This window comes from Grammomys surdaster, unplaced genomic scaffold, assembly GCF_004785775.1.
Source record: "Grammomys surdaster isolate TR1022 unplaced genomic scaffold, NIH_TR_1.0 141, whole genome shotgun sequence".
Taxonomy (NCBI): domain Eukaryota; kingdom Metazoa; phylum Chordata; class Mammalia; order Rodentia; family Muridae; genus Grammomys; species Grammomys surdaster.
The window spans coordinates 2,613,997-2,633,896 of record NW_021604599.1 but is presented as its reverse complement, the minus strand read 5'-3'; the positions used below and the strand labels follow the sequence as shown (position 1 = coordinate 2,633,896).

Below are 19,900 nucleotides of genomic sequence, written 5' to 3'. Positions count from 1 at the left end.
GGAAGTGGATCCCCATAGAAAGCGTCCACTCCTCTCGACAGGACGTAGACTCGTCAGCCAGTGCCAGAATTTTGATGCCCAAGATATGGATCCATCTCATCTCGAATCCTATCCTACTGGCCAGAAGTCTGAGCCTGCAGGCCTAGATGTCAGTCCCACCAGCCCCAACTGTTTCTCCTCAAACCAAGGACTGGACTCTGTCTACCAAGAACTGGACCTGGACTCCCTGAATGAAGATCTTTCCTTGTCTTCTCCAGATGCCATGACAGAGACCTCTGCATCCACAAGTGAATCCCACCTAGCTTCAGAACCAGATCTGACGGAGGCCGAGCAAATGGAGCTCAAATCTGAGCTTACTAAATTGGAAGAAGAGATCTTAAACTTACGTGACCTGCTCGCTGCCAAAGAGAAGCGGTGTGGCGAACTCAAGAGGAAGTTAGGCTGCGTGGCCTTGGTTGGACTGAGGCACAATCTGTCCAAGAGCTGGCATGATGTTCAGGCCTCCAACACCTACATGAAACAGAAGACTTCAACTGCCCTGGCCTCAGTGGGTTCTGCCATCTGCAGGAAGCTTGGAGACATGAAGAAGTCGTCCACGTTCAGATCTCTTGAAGGGCTGGTGGGAACAGTCAAGTCAAGAGTTGCAGGTGGCAGAGAGCTCGGCGGTGGCCTGCTTCCTTCACCAGCGAGTGGCAATGATCCACACGCGGTTCTGGGGAGTGGATATGAAACTGTTGCAGGGCTTGATGAGCAACTGTTTTCTGTCCTGAAGCCAGAGTAAGCCCTTTGTTAGCCTTGCTTGGCTGCCAAACCTGTATATTTATATATATTTCTTCTTCTGTCATCATACTTGCCAAACAAAAACAGGCAACCAACCAACAATTGTAAAGCTAATTATAATTCTAGACATAGATACGGTCCAGTTGTGATAACGAGAAAACCCATTTCTGCATAGGTATTTGCTGCTCTTAAATGAGAAAGAAGCCCAAGTTCTATACTAGTTATTAATACTGAAGTTGGTAGGAGAAACACATCTCTATGTTAGCTTTTCTGTGGTTACTTTTAATGGACTCAGTAATGGCTCCAAGGGGTCTTAGACCAGATCCCAAACTCTTTGAAAGATTAGTCGATTAGAAGGCCAGTGAAATTTCTATCTGGGATTGGGAAAAGGTGTGAAGCAACCTGGCTAGATATTCTACACGCACCATTGTCTACAAGCAGCGGTTGATCTACAACCTTTATTTTATTACAGTGTGGGTGATGCAGTCCAATGACTCACATTTTCTGTACAAAGCCTCCTGTCCTCCATCTCTGTCATCGCAGCTTTTAAAACAGTCAAGAAAACTGTCCATCTTAAGGCTGCCAGAAAAGAGAAAAAAAAATATTAGCCACTAATTGTTACTCTAAAACTATACATTTTATAAGACTTTCATGTTTCAAAGTGGCCAGTTCAGCAAATCAACTTAGCTTTAATTCAGAAGGTTACTATTTTTGGACTCAAAGTGAAAATGCTAATTTACATTGTCTGTACTTTTGCTCTCTTTGAATATTAAAGTCGTGGTTTAAAGTTTAAGCCTTGAAGCAGCATGTCTCTGCCACCAGATGCGTCTTATTCTGCAGCAGTTGCCAATTAGTAATCACCTTCAGCTAAGGGACAGGAGGGACACAATGTATCCAGATTTAAGAAATATAAGCCTCCACTCACCTCCATCTTAAACATTTTGAAAAGAATGCCAGTCCCCTGTAATGCTGACTGCTATGACTGAACTAGCCTTACTGAATATACATCTCTTTTCTGGTTGACTCTAAACCTGCCTGTTTTTAACCTCAACTCAGAAAGCAGAAGAACCTAACCCTCCCAAGATCAATAGGAACCTTTGGAACTTGATCTGAATTTGTTCAAGCTTTCTTATATCTCATCTTCGCAGGAACTGTGTTTAGGTTTTGTTTTGTGTTTGTGTTTTGTTCCTTATTTTCCTTTTTCAAAATCCCCATCCCAGCAGTTTCCCTCTTTCCTCCCACCACACTGTCTGAGTAGGAGCTGGTATAACCTTGAGTCGCAGAAGCCCACTGTTCACTTAAGTACGTTTCAGTAACCTGTCATTGCCTACAAGTTGGCCCTTGAGTCTAAGCACCCGGTCCTTTTTTTTTGCTATTTCTTGAATGTTTCTCTTACATCCCTTTTGTTATCTAAAGTGAAACTAAATGCTGCTGTCAATGTAGAAGCTCTTGGTAAACTGTAAACCCATTGATAAATCCCAGCCCTCCACAGAGTCCCAAAGACCACGGTTTGCTTGGATTAAAACAAGTTATACAAGTCTTTTGCATGTCTATTCTTTAAGTATTATACTTATCAACTAAGATGGTTCTCAGTGCTGGAGAATAAAAGACAAATTAAAACAATAAAAAGTAAAAGTTGATCAAATGGGCAGCGATCCATATGACAGAAAGGCTTAAGTTGTGGACAGTCTTATCGATACTGTGGGCCAAACCTAAAATATATTCTCTTTTACTTAATAGCTCGAATGATAGAATTTTTTTCCAGATAATTATTTTTTTTGAAATGGGGTCTCACTATATAATAGCCCAGGCTATCCTCAAACTTGTGATTTACCTGCTCCAGACTTCTAAGTACTGGAATTACAGGCATGAGCCTGCTGTTCAGGATTTCCTTCATAGATCCTGAGAGGGGAAGCAAGGCAGAAGCTCAGGCAGGACTTCAGGCCGGTGAGTGCTGTGAGAACAGAATCTCAGGAGGCAGCTTCAGTAAGACAGCTCACTTTAGTTGAGGGAACAACGGCTATTTAAACCTTTGTTGGGATGAGTAGGGGTTATCAGGGTGAATGTATATCACATCATCGGCCAGGGCCAGAGAGTGCTTGGGTTGCCTCATTTGCATAAAGAGGAACTCCAGGCATTGCTGAACATGACCTTAGACTGGGAGAGGATGTTTAACCTGGCTACCCGGCTTTGTGACCTTCTCTGGTGAGCAAAGGCAGGAGTACAGCAATCCTACTCCTGCTGATCTCAGGACAAGATTTCTGGAGTTTGGACATACTCCACCCACTCTTGCTCCAGGCCTACTCCCCTGAATCCCACAGTTCCCCAGGTCCGCATGTGCCACTGTGCCTGAACACCCTCAAGAAATTCTCATTTCTATGACAACAGTAGAGCATATGTCCAATTTTGACAATGAGTCATTATCCTACCATGTTTAAGTTAAAGTAAATCTTCAATAAATTCTTATTGAAGTAATGGAAGAATATCACAAATTTAAATATCAAATCTTGGATCCAAGAGATTAACACCTAATTGGCTGACAGAATCTACTGGTTTTTTGTTTGTTTGTTTGTTTATTTGTTTTAGCATTTTAGGCATTCAAAGACAAACAAAACAGGCTTTCCTGTGTGTTAGGAGCTGTGCCTAGGCCCTGGAGATACAGAAGTTAAGTAGATATTGTCCATACTCTTTAGAAACACTCAGATTCTTGAACCATTGGATTGGGATTCTTGGGGTTATACTCTGGTAAGTGCCTAAATAGAGATGTGTGCCACAGACAAAGGAAAACCTCTGGAAGGCTGTGTTCAAGTCTATCTTGGAAGGTCAGTAAAGACTACATAGAGGCAGCCATGATGGCTAATGTACTTGGGAGTCTGAGGCAGGGGATTAAGAGCTTGAAGACAGCCTGGACTATGTCTGGTGTCTAGAGGGAAATGAACAAAGTTCACAAGAGCATAAAATCTTTAAAAGACTAGAATTTTGCCAGACAAGCACAATTAGCATATTCACATGGTGTGCAGAAGAATAGAGCCATGAAGGATTGCACCAGAAGACATATTTCAGGAAATACCTGTAAGTCATGGAGGCCAGAAAAGGAAGAGGCTGGTGATCGATGAGTGTAGGGAGGTGGCCACAGAATCACCAGCATGCAATCCTCTACAGCGCTTCAGGCAGTAGTACTTAACCCTGGAGGAGACAAGGCAGGAGCAGAGAGAGCACTTCAACTGGAAGGTATAGGTCACCAGAGAAGTACACTAAGAAATATTTATGAGATAGAATCTCCCAGCTGAGTTGCCAACATCCTGGAAGAGACAGATGAATACATTTGCAAGAAAATAAGAATTTATAATTATAAAATAGAAGTGGCATCTTCTTTTTGGATTTTAAATGGATTTCAGCATAGCTGTAACAGTGTGTGTGGCGGGGGGGGGGGCTGGTATAAAACACCTTCACAAACATGGGCTCAGTTTATAAAGGTTTTTCTCCACTTCCATTTTCCCCCATCTGCTTCTGCCACATGTTTTGGGTCCCCTCAGTTCTTTGTCTCGTGCACCTTCATAATCCCCTCTTAGACTTTTGGATTTTGTAGCTTAAGTATGTTCAACTTAAATTGATAATTTTAAGATGCAATTTCCAACAGTTTCTATAATATATATGTACACTCAAAGATTCCTGTTGCTAAGTTTGCTCGACCCTGAAAAGCACTGGCTGCAGAATACTGAACAAAATCCCCCGGGGCTTTCCACTCTCTGGGCTTGCATCACCCATAGAAGCAGAAGTATTAGATTAGAGAGTGGAGATTAGAAGGTGGCCTAAACATCATGGCCTCCCCCATCATATGTTGAAACCCTAACCGACATAAGGATGATACTGGAAGCCGTGACCTGTGGGGAGGTAAAAACGCTCATCAATATCTGGTAAGTGGGAACAAGGACACATATTTGCACTTTCCACTGTGAGAAAACACAATAAAAAGGCACCATCTATGGATTAAGAAACAGTTTGTCTTCTGCCTCAACCTTGGATTTCTTGACCTCCAAAACATTGAGAAAAATAGTTCTGTTGTTTATAAGCATTTACAATGTTTTGCTAAAGCAGCTTGAATAAATCAAGACACAAGAGTTGAATGCTCTGTCTCACGGGCCACATGCTCCATGCCGATGGCAAAGACAGGGCTAGATCACCAAGCCTTGCACGCAGTAGGATTATACATGCACTACATACCATGGCATCACTTTCAGAGAAATTCACCAGAAACTGCTGGAGGCTTCTGTAGTGCTTGCGTCTACTATGGGATCCATTAGAAATGGTAAATCCCAGATTTGAGGAAAACCTTTCATCAACACTCCATTTTTATATAGGTACTGAGAGGTAGGCAGTGACCACTGGTCCAGAACTCCACAAACGTTAGGTCATGGATCTGATGGCTTTACTCACTGAGAAAGTAATGATGTCATGCATTGATGCTGCTAAGGAGAAGTGCCAGTCATACCTGGGTTATAGAATCACAATTCTTGCAGGAACTTGAGTATAAGAAAAAAGGGCAAGCCATACAGTGTCAAAATGACTGTAGAGAGATGACTGGAAGGTAAGGTGTTTAAAAGGTACAGCAATTCTGTCTTCTGGCCCAGACACAAACTCCATTGACAAAATCAGTCTGATGACATGATTTAGGGACTCTGGAAACTACTGAAGTACTGCAACCTTAAGAGCAAGGCTTGGACTGTAAATTGTGGTTAACTTTAGTCAACTTTAATTCCTAACATCTGTGTATGTTCATTGAGTGCTCTGAATACACCCTAGAGGAGCTGGGTTTGGCAAAAAGGATGCTATCTTTCAAATATTGTACATCTGTAATTTGATTGTTGGTTGTTTCTAATCACAAATGTGAGCATGAGGAAATGGGTAGCCAACCCCATCTCCCCACTGTCGCTCTGGCCTCCTCTTCTGGCAAAGTGATTGATACCTGGGGTATTTAACAGGCCAGTGCACAGAGACCAGGGATGTAGTTCACTGGTGGACAAGTTGACAGGCATTGTCAAGACCCTAGAGTTGATCACCAGCACCACAAAGAGAAGGAAAGAAAGGGAGAAATGGTAGACTTAAAGAAAAATATGCAGGGGGCTCAGTGGTTAAGAGCACTGACTACTCTTCCAGAGGTCCTGAGTTCAAATCCCAGTAACCACATGGTGGCTCACAACCATCCGTAATGAGATTGGATGCCCTCTTCTGGTGTGTCTGAAGACAACTACAGTGTACTCATCAATAAAATAAATAAATAAATATTTTTTTAAAAAAAGAAAAAGAAAAATATGCAGAAAAAATAAAAACAAAATCACCAGAAAGTGTTATATTTTTTTCTTGTGTACTGGGAAGAGTACCAAGTTATTGATTGCATGTGTCCAGGGAAAACTTAATATATTAGGCTGATCAATAAGACAGGCTATGAGAATCAAAAAGAAAAAGTGTCAACAACCATGAAAGGAAATACACACACACACACACAGCATATTCAAAGGGTGACAATAAGCCAAAAGAAACTCCCTGAAGAAGACCCAGTGGAGGTTTACTAAACAAGTACTTTTTAAACAACTTTTCAAGTTTTCAAGATGCTCAAGGAAGTAAAGGGAGCTTGGGAGGAAGGCACAAGGACACAATGCAAGAAGTAGTAGGAACAGTGGTAACGCTATGGAAAACCTAAATGACAAGAAATCTGAAGTTGAACTGTTCTGTAAACAGAGTGAAAATGAATTGCAGAGATTCAAAGGAAGATCTGCCATGAAAAAAAATCTTTCTGAAGAATGAAATTATTACTGACTCTAAAGGAAGTGAAGAGAGCCCAAGGGCGGGATGTCATCAAGTAAACCAATACACACACTACAGGAATTCCACAAGAAGAAAGCATGGAAAAGGAACAGAAGGAGGAAGAAAGCAAAGGAGGAAATGCCATGTTGAGGCAAAAATCCTCAACAAAATAATTGAAAAAATTCAAGAGACTATTGAATACAATAATAAAGTTGGTATTATATTCCAGGGATTCAGAGATATTCAACATAAAAATAACAAGCATGAGACAGCATGTAAATAGAGTCAAGTATAAGACCACAAATCATCTCAATGCATGCAGAAAAAAAATCATTAGAAAGAAAGGAACAGAAAGGAATGGGCAAAGAGAAGACAATAGTCAAATAATGTTGAAAAGCACAAAAGTATGTACCTAAGATCAACAAACTTCAAAGTAGCTGAATTCTAAGACATTCACTGCAAGACACATTATCCTTAAACCTTTCAAACCCCAGAGTCAGTTGAAGACAGTAAGTAGGCAGCTCATTACATGCTGGGGATATAAATAAAATCATCAGAGATGTTTAATCAAGAACTCTGGAAGTCAGAAAGCCCCTGCTTTAAAAATAATATTAAGGGCTGACGAGACAGCTCAATGGGTAGCAGGGCTTGCTGCCAAGTCTAATAACCTGAGTTTGACTCCCAGAACCCACATGGTGGAAGGAAAGAACCCACTCCCACAAGTTGTCCTTTGACCTCCACATGCTTTCCATGGAGATTTATTCACTTACATACACCCACAAACAAAATAAATAAATGTAATTTTAAAAATACAGCAAACTCCCAACAAAGAAGAGCTCAGGAAATAATAGCTTTGATGCTGTACTCTACCAAACATTTAAAGAATAAATTGCAATCCATCTCAAATTTTAAAAAATTAAGAGGAGCAAACAGTCCTTAACTAACTCCTTGGATGAATGTAATCTTGGTACTAAATCCAAGCACACACACACAACAAACTGCAGACCAATATCTTTGTTGACTTTGATGTAAATATCCTCAGCAAAATTATGGCAAAATGAATTAAATAGTATAATTAAAGGATTATGTACCATGATCAAGTAGGATTTATTTCTGAACCACAGGGATTTGGCTCAATATGTAAAGCTTTATCAATAATCACCTCAACTGATGCCAAAAAAAAATATGCGTGTAACAAAATTCAATATCTTTCAGTGGTTTAAAAAAACTCAAAAAATATTAGGACTAAACTCAAATTACTCAACAAAGTAAAACTATATTTGAAAAACCAGCAGCAACAACGTGGAAGACTGAGCACTTTTCTTCAAAGTCTGTAGCAGAGTTTGAGGGAGTTATGGATCCTCTGAAGATAGCTCACCTGTTCACCATGAGAGAGAGAGAGAGAGAGAGAACACCATGATCAAGTTGATGTTATATTCCAGGGATTTAGAGATGAGATGTTTAACAGAAAAATTAATAGGCATGAAGACGAGTCGGTAAATAGAATCAAGTATAAGACCGCAAATCATCTCAATGTATACAGAAAAAACAGAAACGTTAGAAGTTGAAGCAGAGGGGGCTGGGCAGAGAGAAGAGATTGTCCGCTGTAGTTTGTACTTAGAAGAGAACACCAGAAGAACAAATACCATTTCAACAAGAATCCAAGGTCGCCAAATCCAAACTAAGGAGACGACTGGAGTTCCTTCACACATAAGAGCCTGAAGGCCGAGGAGGCCTGACCAGCGAGAGAGCTGGGGGATAAGCGCTGTAGCATCGACTGTTTGCTTCATTTTAAGTGGTGCCTTCAGGGTGTTTAAGGCCTCTTTCAGTTCTGGCTCGCTCTTGTCCTCACACAGGACTGGTGGGTTTGATAACTAAGCCTACTAAGCATCATCAGAAAGTCCCCTCCCTCTTAGGCCTGAGGACCCTAGAAAATAATTCTATGCAACCCCCTCCCATCACCAGCACCTCCTCAAAGCAGCTCAAGGAGTCTCCCTATGCTGCGCTTAGAAGAGCATTTTGAATGAACTCGCCCCCACTGTCATCTATCTCATTGTCTGCCACTTGAATTTTCACCAGTGTCCTCTGTATCTTTTGGTGGTGTGTTTTGGGGGTGAGGAATGGTCTCATTATGTGGCCTTGGGGCAGGGCTTGAACTCACAGAAATCCACCCGCCCAGCCCCACCCCCACCTGAGTGCTGGGACTAAGAGGCACCACAGCAGGCTTTTGATGGTATCTTAATTGTGGATGGTGCCTCTCAGGCTCCTTTAAGTTCTTTCCTTAGGCGGTTTGAGCAGCTGTCCCCAGCCCTGGAATTCCTGACCCTCCAGGAGGGTGTTTGAAACAAAGGAGAGCCTAGAAAAATCTCTTACCAGTTTTTCTAGCCCCTGCCTCAGCTCAGCTCCATTGCATTAGGGGAGGTGACGACACATGAACTCCTGCCTCATTCCCATCATGTTCTTACCCCAAACCTTTCTCTATCAACCAGCAGATCTTGACGAAATGTTTTTGAGAGCCCAAAACTAGGTTTCCCTGAAGGGTGAACAAACCAAGCATAGGTTACCTTAACTAGAGTTGACTTTAGTCTGTAGACCATATTTGCAATAGGAGGAACTAGCGCCTTAATGCTGTAGAGTATGGAGAAAGTTATATTTCACTTCAAAGGCCAGGGAACTATGGATGACTCTGTTTTTGTCTAGAATTAGAAGACAGAAACTCCTCTCTGATGGAAGAGGTTGTGGACAGGTTAGGGAATACAAAGGAGAGTCTAAAACTGAGCAAGAAAAAAATGTTATTTCTTCTCAGGGTGCTTCCCACCCTCACCCTAAACTCAGAGCCTTTGCTCCCATGTGTCCCCCACCTTCTTTCCAGTTATTATTTTTGGGGGTATGAGGATGTGCCTGCATGACAGAAGCTCAGGGAAGGCAGGGAATGAAGGGTCTCCCGTTGATTGGATTCCTCTTATGTATTTCTCTGTTAAAATGTTCTTCATTAGGTAGCTGGTCCTGTAGTTGAGTTGTGAATCTGCTACAGGGTACAATGGGTTGCACATACGTAGGCCAGCCACCAAGTGTGATTGGGTTGAAAAAGTTGCTAGAATCTTGCCTTTCTGATATGGGGCCAGATGGTAAAAGAGAAAGATACGTTGAATATCATTTTTTAGCACTGTTAGGTTCATGACACAAGGAAAGTTTGGATGTCCCTGAGAGTTTTCTCATACTACCTTTTTATTATTCTACAGATTAGGAACTATGTTCCCTGCCTTCTGGCAAAATCTAAAAGGGACTCTGAGGCCTCTGGTCAGATGAGGTAAAGAAAAGGTTTATTATCATTGTAAATTACAAATTTAAGTGTAGAAGTTTGAGTTGAAAGGAAGGTTCTTTTGTTTTGATTTGGTTTGGGTTTTCAAGACAAGTTCTTGCTGTTAGCATAAGTGCATCCCTGGTCAGCTAGAAACGTTTTTCCAGCTAGCTCTCAGACCTAGCAACGAGACACATCATCTCTAGGCAACAGCACAACGTCTGTGTCCATCACCATGGCACCCGCCACACGTCCCTTTGCGCATGTGTCATGTATGTCAAGGCCCGGATAAAAGACTCAAACCTCCTCCTCCTCCTCCTCCTCCTCCTCCTCCTCCTCCTCCTCCTCCTCCTTCTCTTCTTCTTCTTCTTCTTCTTCTTCTTCTTCTTCTTCTTCCTCCTCCTCCTCCTCCTCCTCCTCCTCCTCCTCCTCCTCCTTCTTCTTTCTTCTTCCTCTTCTTCTCCTCTTCTTCTGACCCTCCACCTCACAGATGCAGCCTCTACCAATTAAATCTCTCACTTGAGACTAGCAGCTGGTGTGATTTGTCTAGGATTGTGCAGAATATTCTAACATTGGTGCTGAGACTTGGATTTAGAAGCTTTCAGGTTCACATCTCCTGCTGCCACATTGAATTCCAGCCATACCTGACCTATTCACCCTACTGGTCTTTGTAAGCCTCCCCTGGTCCCAAAGGAGGGCTGTTGAGATCCCAGCCACCCTGTGGTATACTTAAGGATGGAGACACTCACAATCATGACTAGCCTTCTCACTGACCCTTTGTTCTAGGACCTCTACCCTTGGATGAGCTCTCTTCCTCTCCCACCTTGAGATACTTTTCTCTCTAAGCTTCTCTCTAGGGCACTGTTGGAAAAAAAATCCTAGGCTAGGCCTAGGCAAACCGTTCTCAGTGCTTGTACAGGGGGCCGAGCTGTCAGGCCTTGGGACAGAGGCTCTTGGCTGAGTGTACAGAGCCTTAGAGCCCTGGACTGCAGTCTTTCCTCACCTCAGGGACTCTGCAGCCACCTCACCCCCCCTTCATCCAGGGCTTGTTAAGACAGCCTGATGCAACATCTCCAAAGACACTTTCCAATTAAGATAAACTTTTTGTTCTACTCTGACTTGGTAAATAAAGGTTAAATAAAGGTAACAGTAAAAAGGTTAAAGTCTACTGCCTTAAAGATATGTTTAGAGGGTTTTTTTGGGGGGGTGTTTGTTTTTGTTTTGTTTCTTGTTTTTTGCTGTTGCTGCTGCTGCTATTAAGTTACAATGTTCTCTCTTTATTTGCTATATACACTCTAAAGCAAATAAACAGACACAGGCTGTCTAACTCAGATACGCTTAATAGATATTGGCTGTCAATCTTGTCAGAAATCTGCTAAATGTAACATTAAATGTTTACGTGTACTATGATAGACATAGACTCCCAAATCCTGACAGTTTACCACTCACTCCCCCAAGGTCTCCGAGAAAATATGGGCATAGCAACAAGATTCTACCTGGATTGTGGTGTGATAATCACTGAGAAACACTGCTTCATTACCTTGCCCACAGTCAGGGCTTGTCCTAAACTGTGGACAGAGGATACCCAGACAGTTAAATGTATCATATTGTCTAAGTCAAGGTGGGTCATTCTCCCACATTCCTACTCCACAGGAAAAAGCCTGATGGCCAGACTGACTATGCCCAAGTTGCCATGGAGACCACAGGGACCCGGAAACTGCTTAGGTAGTGGAGTATATATACACCAACCTCTGTCATTTTAATTAATACATGACACCTAGATTATAATTTACTCTTTTCAGATTTCTGACTACATTGTCAGCTAAGCTAACTGTAGCTTGACAGCTAGAAAACAGACCTAGTTCCTTACCTCACGGTACTCCACCTCTGTAATTAGCTCATTAGTCAGTTTGTTAACTGAAGACTACCAGATCTCTTAGCAAAAAGTAAGACAGGTTTGCCTTGCTCACAGACTTCATGATAAAAGATATACCAGTTCAGATGTAAGCGTTCTCAGATGTCACCTTCCGTTACTTCCTCATCTAGACTCAGTTTCCAGTGACTAAATGCTTCATATTTCCTCTACCTGCTATGTCACTGTCCTAACACTAACCGAACAAATTCTTATAATTTAGCCTAACCCTAATAAAAGATTCCACTATATGATCCAACTTTTATAATTCCAAGTTCAAATGTTAAGTTTCTTTTGGTTGCCTTTTAACTATAGACTTAAAGTGTTTTTAGTGCTAAATCTTAATTATCAGATATTATACTCAAGTATAAGTTTCCTTTGGTTGTCTTTTAGCTATAGACTTAAGGTGTTTCTCATGCTAGATCTATATGACCAACTATCATATTCACTAGGTCAAGGTTTTGAGTTTCCTTTAATTGTCTTTTAAATGTAAACTTAAAATAGTATGTATATATATATTTTTTTCTTCTAGACAGAAGGAAAAGGCCCTTCTTGCTTTTTCTGCTCCACAAAAGGTTTTTGTCTTTCCTAAGCTCATCTTAAAGACTGATCATGCTGTTAACAAATTTATCTCTTTTTTAAACTTACAAGCTACAGGAAATCCACTCATATCTACCTCTTGTGAACCAAATAGATTCCATGCAGATAAGTATACCTGCCAATCAATAGCCTAAGTTCCCACTTGCTACCTATCCCAGAGGGTGGGATTCCTCTCCTGTTCCCTGGAATTGGGACTTCCCTCACTTCAAAGGTACACCTTTTTACTCCCAAGTGTACTTAACGTTATTCTCTACCTCTAATGCGTGTGTGTTTGTGTGTGTGTGTGTGTGTTTGTGTGTGTGTGTGTTTGTGTGTGTGTGTTTCAGCATCTTGCCAAGTCCAGTGTTAACTCAAAATCTACATCTAGGACAGCTCCAGAGAAGCACTCACAGATGCTCCAATCTGCTCTAACAGACAGATGTTTCTACTGGACCTGCCCCTTCCTACCTACAGATAGTTCCAGAGACCCTGGACAGCAAGGAAACAGCCAACTCTCCTAAGACTGAACCAACATCTTCATCCCCATTTTCTTAGATTTCCCAGAGACATGTCGGCCTAAAGTCAGCAAGAAGTGGCTAAAGATCACCACAATCATATTCCTGCTTCACCATCGCCTCTTTCTAATTTTTCCTTTGTTAAACTGAACCAAAATTGAGGAATATTAGCATTCTTTCTAGGCTCTGCCCCACAGTTACCTGGCAACAGCCAGGTATCCCTGACTTACTATAAAAGGGGCTGTTTGGCCCCTCCTCACTGTCTTGCCTTTACTCTCTGCCCAACTCTTTTCTGCCCTTTCTCCTCTCCCTCTCTCTCCATGTGTTCCTGGCCAGCCTCTCTTCTCTCTTTCCCTCCCTACCCCTCCCCTCCCTCTCTGACTCTCTCTCCCTGCCCCCTCTCTTTCTCTCCTTGTCACTACTTCCTTCCAAACTCCCCTTCTCATGGCCTAAATAAACTCTATTCCATGCAATGTCAGTCGTATGGCTGGTACCTCAGAGGGAAGGATGCTTTAGTATGGGCCCGCCAAGGCACCCCTCCAAACTCACCATACTGTGCCTCTATGAAAACATGTCCTAAACTCTTTTCTTTTTCATAAAACACAACATTGATGCTGAGACTCGGATTGAGAAACAATATAAGGAAGCCAGGCATACCTGGCTGTTGCCAGGTAACTTTGGAGTGGAGCCTAGAAGGAATGCTATGTAGACTAGGGTGTCTTCAAACTCATAATTTTCCTACCTCAGCCTCCTAAGGACTACACAGGTGTATAATACTTGCCAACAAGGTAGTTTATTGGGGCTTTTTGATCTCAATCTCTCTCTCTCTCTCTCTCTCTCTCTCTCTCTCTCTCTCTCTCTCTCACACACACACACACACACAGACACACACACACACACAACTATTAAAATGTATCTAACGATTTAACACATGATTTAACTAGGCATAGTGGCTCACATCAGTGATTCCAGCACTCGGGAGGGAGACAGGATGATCTTTATGAGTAGGAAGCCGGAGTGAGCTACAAATCATAACTCAAAATGGCTGGAAAGATGGCTCAGCAATTAAAAGCACTTGCTGTTCTTGCAGAGATGTGAATTTGGTTTGAGGGGATCCTAAGAAATAAAAACCTTGGAAATGGAAAAGTTTCCATTCAATAGGAAATCCAGGGAAGCAGATTGGGAAAATGGGCTGTTAACCATTGATGACTCTGGAAGTTCTGAGCTTAGTCAGTCCCTGGAATTTTCTCAAGGCCTCGCCAAATATCATAAAACTAACATAGCAGCCAATCAGAAACAGACCTATGTAATTTTCCCGGCACCCGCCAATGAAGTTTTAGATTACCTAACCCTAAGTAAAGTTTCCTTTGTTTTCAATAAAAGGCTTTCACACCTTTATCTGGAGTCACCATTTTTGATAAATGGTTGACCCCTGCATGCTGGTAATTTCTGCAGAATAAACACTCTTTGCCTTTGCATACTGTTTGAACCTGGGGTCTTCCTTCAGATTTCTTCTTGGACCCTAACAGGTTCCTAGTCCCCACATCAGGTGGCTCACAACTACCTGTAACTGCAGTTCCAGGGGACCACACACCTTCTGGCATCCACAGGAACCTACACTTATGTACACATACCCTTATACAGACACACATACTAATTAAAAGTAAAATAAACCTAAAAAAAGGAAAAAAATATGCACATCATTTTAGTAAACTAAAATTTATCTAAACTCAGATTACAAATGTCAATTTAGCACCTTTAATGTTCTGTCCACATGGAAGAGACAAAGACAGACAGTGTAACTGATACAGCTGAAACTCTGGTCAATTCTGAAAAGATGCCACTGTTAAGTGAGCTCCTGCCTCTGTTTTCACACAGGTGAGCAACATACCATATTCGTGATATCTTGGGATAATCTTTTTGTGCACTGTGTAAAGGTTGTCTTTGTATTATTCAAATGTTGATTTCCGGCAAAGAGTTGAGTACAGGCTGGACTTTGGTATTGTTATTTTTATGAAGCATCACCTGTCTCAGTGTTTTGTAAACATTCGTCTTCATACCTTCTGATTGATCAATAAAGAGCTGATCAGCCAATTAGGTGGGTGTAAAAGGTTAAGATGGGAGAGGGAGGGGGGAAGGAAGAGAGGGAGAAGGGGAAAGGGGGGAGAGAGAGGGAGAGGACAGTGAGAAAGGAAGAGGAGAGGTGGCCAACAGTCCAGGTGGAGCTGTGAGGAGCAGGTCACTGAGGGATTTGCCATGGGGACACGCATGGAGCAGATCTCTAGGATGAGACTGGATGCAAGTGACAGGGGCCCTGTGGCTGGGAGAGAAATAGCTTAGAGGGTTATGATAGCTCACAGCCTGCCCAACTCATGCTTACAGCGTCTTCATAAAATTGGGAGTTGTAATGGGCTAAAGAGGACATAGAAATGCCCTGCAGTTATTTGGTAGCAAGAGGGGTGTAGCAATCCCCCAAAACACTACTGCAATCCCTCTCGTTTTGGGGGCTCTTAGCAGAACTCCAGTGCACAGATATATTTATACACTGAACATTTGCTCTTTGTTTTAATGTGCTGGGTATGGAGGCCCATAGCCTTGTACATGCTGGGCAAGCCGTTATGACTGAGATATAGCCTCAGTCCTGTAGACACTGGGGAAAAAGAAAAAAAAAGAAAGAGAGACCACAATTTGAAAATAGCAAGAGATTATACATGTTTTCTTATATGACACTTCTGTAATATTTTCATGCATAAAATATGTCCTGGAGACATCTAAAAATTATTAAGAACAGTAATAAAGCCCAATAAATTTGCTGTGTGGCAAGGAGTTCACTTATAATACTGTCTTCAATCTTCAATAATATCCTTTAGAACAAATTAATATTCCCATTTTACAAATCATAAAAATGAAGCATAAAGATAGAGGGCTTCATTCAAGTCTTCACAGCTTATCCAAAACAATGAGAACATTTGAATCTAAGGCCATGTGATTCAGAACCACACTGATATTGTTATTATTAAGCATTAGCCACTATTACCAAAGACTCCCCTGGGCTATCTCTGTAGTGCAACGCACCTTTCGCTGTAGGACAGTCACTTACTAGAAGATGACATTCGTGAACATTATTGTTAGCACAGAAACAACCCTTAAACTTAAAATAACACATGTTGCACAACAGTTTTTATGAAAGTAGCTTTTAGAAGCAAAGAAAGAACAATGCAGTCTGCATAAAAGACTGGTCTTACAGGGAGCTAGATATCATGGGTGTTGTTGACAGATACAGACAGAAGAGGCTGGACATACGCACCAACCCTCCTACACACATAGTTACTAGTCAGCTTCCAGCCAAGAAAGACAGAGGAGGATGGGTTATGTGTAGACTTCACTTCTATCCTTGTATAGAGCCTTGTTAATGTTGAAAGACTCAAGCTTGCTGACCTGAGCAGGTTGTCACAGACTCCTCTTTTGAGGCTGAGTCTCAGTCAGGGACCATAATGCTTACTTCCCCAAGGTTAGCTGAGAAGGCTCCCTTCCTCCCGGCAGAGGGTGATGACTGCTCCCATGAATGTCCCCCACTTCCCCTATTAAAAGAAATATTGGATTCCAGGAGCTGAGCCATTATGTTCTATGGCCCCTCAAATGAAGTCTATTAGGCATAGAATCTGTAACCCCTACTTCCATTCCCAACCACAGTATTGGTTGGTCACGAATTGTTATGAGTTGTTTTTGAGACCTTTACTGAATTGTGCCTAAATTCTCTGTATGAGTGAATAAGGAGAGATTTAACTTCCCAGAGCATTTGCTGTCCCCAGCATCTTTGAAAAAGGAATGAGGCTTACATTTCCATCCCAAACTCAGAAGATTGAGGGAACCCCACAGGAACCTGCTCTTAGGACTCTGAACTCTAGTCTGTAATGTCATATTCCTTAGGCTCAGGAGGATTCATGTAAAGCATCAAGAACTCACGTGGATCAACTAAGTTATTATTGGTGAGAAAAAAAAAGTCTTACATTTGAAAGCTGTCGAGACAGACTACTATTAGACGGCCCGAAGAGAGAGCATGAGATTTCAGGACTGAGTTGGGAATCAGGAAAAGTGAGCTTCGGTTTATTAAAGAGTGAGAGTAAGTGAAGGTAGCCAAAGGCAGTGCTGTAAAGACTCTCAGAGTGTTCGTGAGGAAAGTGATGTCACCTAATGAAACAAGAGGTTACATGGACAGATTTGTGTGTTCTCATAACAGGTGTGAAGGTTTCTACCTCCTCTTGCATGGATGACTTAGAAGAGGTATAGCGGAATTTTCCCCTAATTAATTGATTGGAGAGTAAAGATGACAAGAAGCCAATCACTGGGCTGGATAGTAAAGATGACAAGAAGCCAATCACTGGTCAAAAAGGAGGAGGTGGGCCTTCTGGTCTGAGAGAGGAAGAAAGGATGCAGGAGGAAGGACCGGCCTCTTTTGTACAGTGAGGCGGAAGCCAGAGGAGCGGGTATAGACCAGGGGATGGATTCTGCCACCAGAAGATTTCCAACAGGGAATAGTTGATGAGTTTAGGACGATAGATTCCATGCCCAGAGGTTTGTTATCTGTGGATTCTAAACTAATATTGTCTGTGTTTTCCGTTCTCGGAGACTCAGTTGGGCTAGAGGAAAGAATTTAGCCATGTGGAAATTGGCCGGGCTTTGGAACGGGTGTTGGATTGGGCAAAGCTGAGCCCCAGGGGAGAGGTAACCAAAGCGCATGCTGGTGAGAGCATGCCCATAGCTGGCCGCGGACGAAGAGAGCGATCTTGGAGTTCTGGAGAGGCAGAGCTGGCATTTGTAGGAGAGGTGTTAGCTAGGAGAAACACACGAACTTCATCTCGAGCTATATACTGGGCTGGGAACAGACCGAGACCACAGGTGCCTAGCTGGCATATTGTGGATTGTTTTTTATAATTACACACAACAAACAGGTCCTGTTTCCGTTCCAGGCCCAGGTGTGTGCTTTAGTGAATTGTGGTATAGTGGGTTATCTTCCTCAGGGGTGTGATGTCATCTCGGCTGCATTTCATGCTTTGACCCATTGTGTCTTTTACTTGACCAAGTCTAGTTGACAGTCTCAAACTTCTTGCAGAACCTCTTTCTGTTCCAAAATTCAAACAAGTTCTTACATTATCTCTTTCTTATGGTCTGAATAACCACACTAAAAACAAACAAACAAACAAACAAACAAACAAAAACCCGTAATCCCAATACCATGCCATGTTTTTCAGTGCTTGGCTAAACAGTTTATTTTATCACAACAACCTCCCATGCCTACCTCCATCCAGATTTACCAATTCCTGCTGGTGCTAACCTCTGGTATCCAGGACTTGCCTAACCTTCCTTTACCAAATTCCCTTTCCATAGAATGACAGCTATAAGATAGAAGAAATTCTCAATATAACTCAGTTATTCAAAGTCCATTTGGGATTTAGGGGCTAGAGGGTAGGTTCAACATTATTTGTGAGCCTTTCAGGACTTCTCTTGGTCCATCCTCCTGAGGAAACCATGCTGCTGTATGTGTATCTTTTATCTTTGTTCTACACAGCACCATCATGTACACAGTAAAATTGAAAAGAATTATTGAGCAGAGAAACAAAAGTACTCTGCATGTTTGGAAAACTCTGTCTAGGAAAAATACAAAAGAATTAAAAGCAGCACCTTCTTGAAAGGTCAACTCACCAATATTTCGTTAAACCCAGAAATCAGCTGAACACCATGGTTCACCACCTTTGTAATCTCATCCCTTGGGAAGCCTAGTCAAGGAGATCTGGAGTTTGAGGCCATGCTAAGCTACACAGCGAGGACTTGTCTCAAAAACAAGACAGAATCATTCAGGGAATCTCATACCACAAGTGAAGCCTTTAGTTCCTGTTTTGTTGAAAATTCAGGACTTTGATGTTGGGGTTAGTCTTGTGCGATGTGTATTCAGAAGCTGACTTAGCCACAGTGTCTTTTCACAGCAATAGAACACACTAATTAAAACAATGGTCTCCTCCCTTAAATTATTTACAAATCAAAAGACCAATTATAATTATAAGTCAATTCTGGTGCAGAGAGTTGAATATTTACTACTTGTTACCTTGAAAAGAATGTTCATGAATACTGGTTTGCTGGTGATTACTCAAGATAAGTATAAATTAAAATAACTAGATGTGGAAGTTAATCTATCATAACTAGATTGCTAGGAACTTAAAATGTCTATTATTCCAGGCAATTTCCAACACTACTTGGTTTCTGCTTAATTTTATTAATATTTCTATAAACAGTGGAGAGAAGCTGTCTTCCAAAACTGATTTTTGCTTACCTACACATTTATGTTCACTTTTTACGTTTATTTAGTTGGGTAAAGAGTGTGTGTGAAGACCATTTTCTACGCTGAGATTCCCAAGAAAACAAAACACAAAGCAATCTTGTTGCTTGTTCACTGAAGATTCCATACCAAGCAGTCAAGAGGTAGGGGTTCTTCCAGAGTTATGTGGATCAGATTTGATAGAGGCAGACTGCTAAAAGAAATAGATTCAGAAGAATCAAAAAAAAATATTCTTTGTGCTATCCCTTACGTGGCACAAAGAAAGACGAATGACTGGATCAAAATTTCATCCTAATGAGTCTGAACACCCTATACAGACTAATACAATCCATATAGATGTCTTGATGATGCTAAAACTTTGTTTTAAAATTTGTATATTACAGAATGTATAGCTTTGGTGAGATTCATCGTCAGACATGCTGAAATGACCTGCCTGAACTCTTGATCTCATGGATTTTCAACCGGATCCAGTCAGGACACAGACATCAGAGACTATAACAATCCTTAAGGACAACCAATTCCCTCATTTTCCCTACTCCTCCTTCAAGATATCTCAATGCCCATATTCAGCAGGAGGAAGTTATGAAGAGTCGTCTTCCCAGCTCCCTGGGCTTGGGGGCTGGAGGTGGTTATTCTAAGGTTGTCTTTCTGGAGAATTTAAAAATGATCAGAAT

The 19,900-nt window shown here is 41.7% G+C and overlaps 1 protein-coding gene across 1 annotated transcript; it reads left to right on the top strand.

Annotated features, from left to right (window-relative positions):
* The first annotated feature begins 13 nt into the window (after positions 1-13).
* On the top strand, positions 14-2,309 carry Tpd52l3 (TPD52 like 3). The gene has a single exon (XM_028764107.1). It carries the CDS (start codon positions 86-88, stop codon positions 779-781), a length of 696 nt encoding a protein of 231 aa, XP_028619940.1. The 5' UTR covers positions 14-85; the 3' UTR covers positions 782-2,309.
* The last annotated feature ends 17,591 nt before the right edge of the window (positions 2,310-19,900 follow it).

Bases quoted from the DNA above. Each gene is read 5' to 3' on its own strand.
- Tpd52l3 (XM_028764107.1), top strand. From the start codon at position 86: ATGGATCCATCTCATCTCGAATCCTATCCTACTGGCCAGAAGTCTGAG.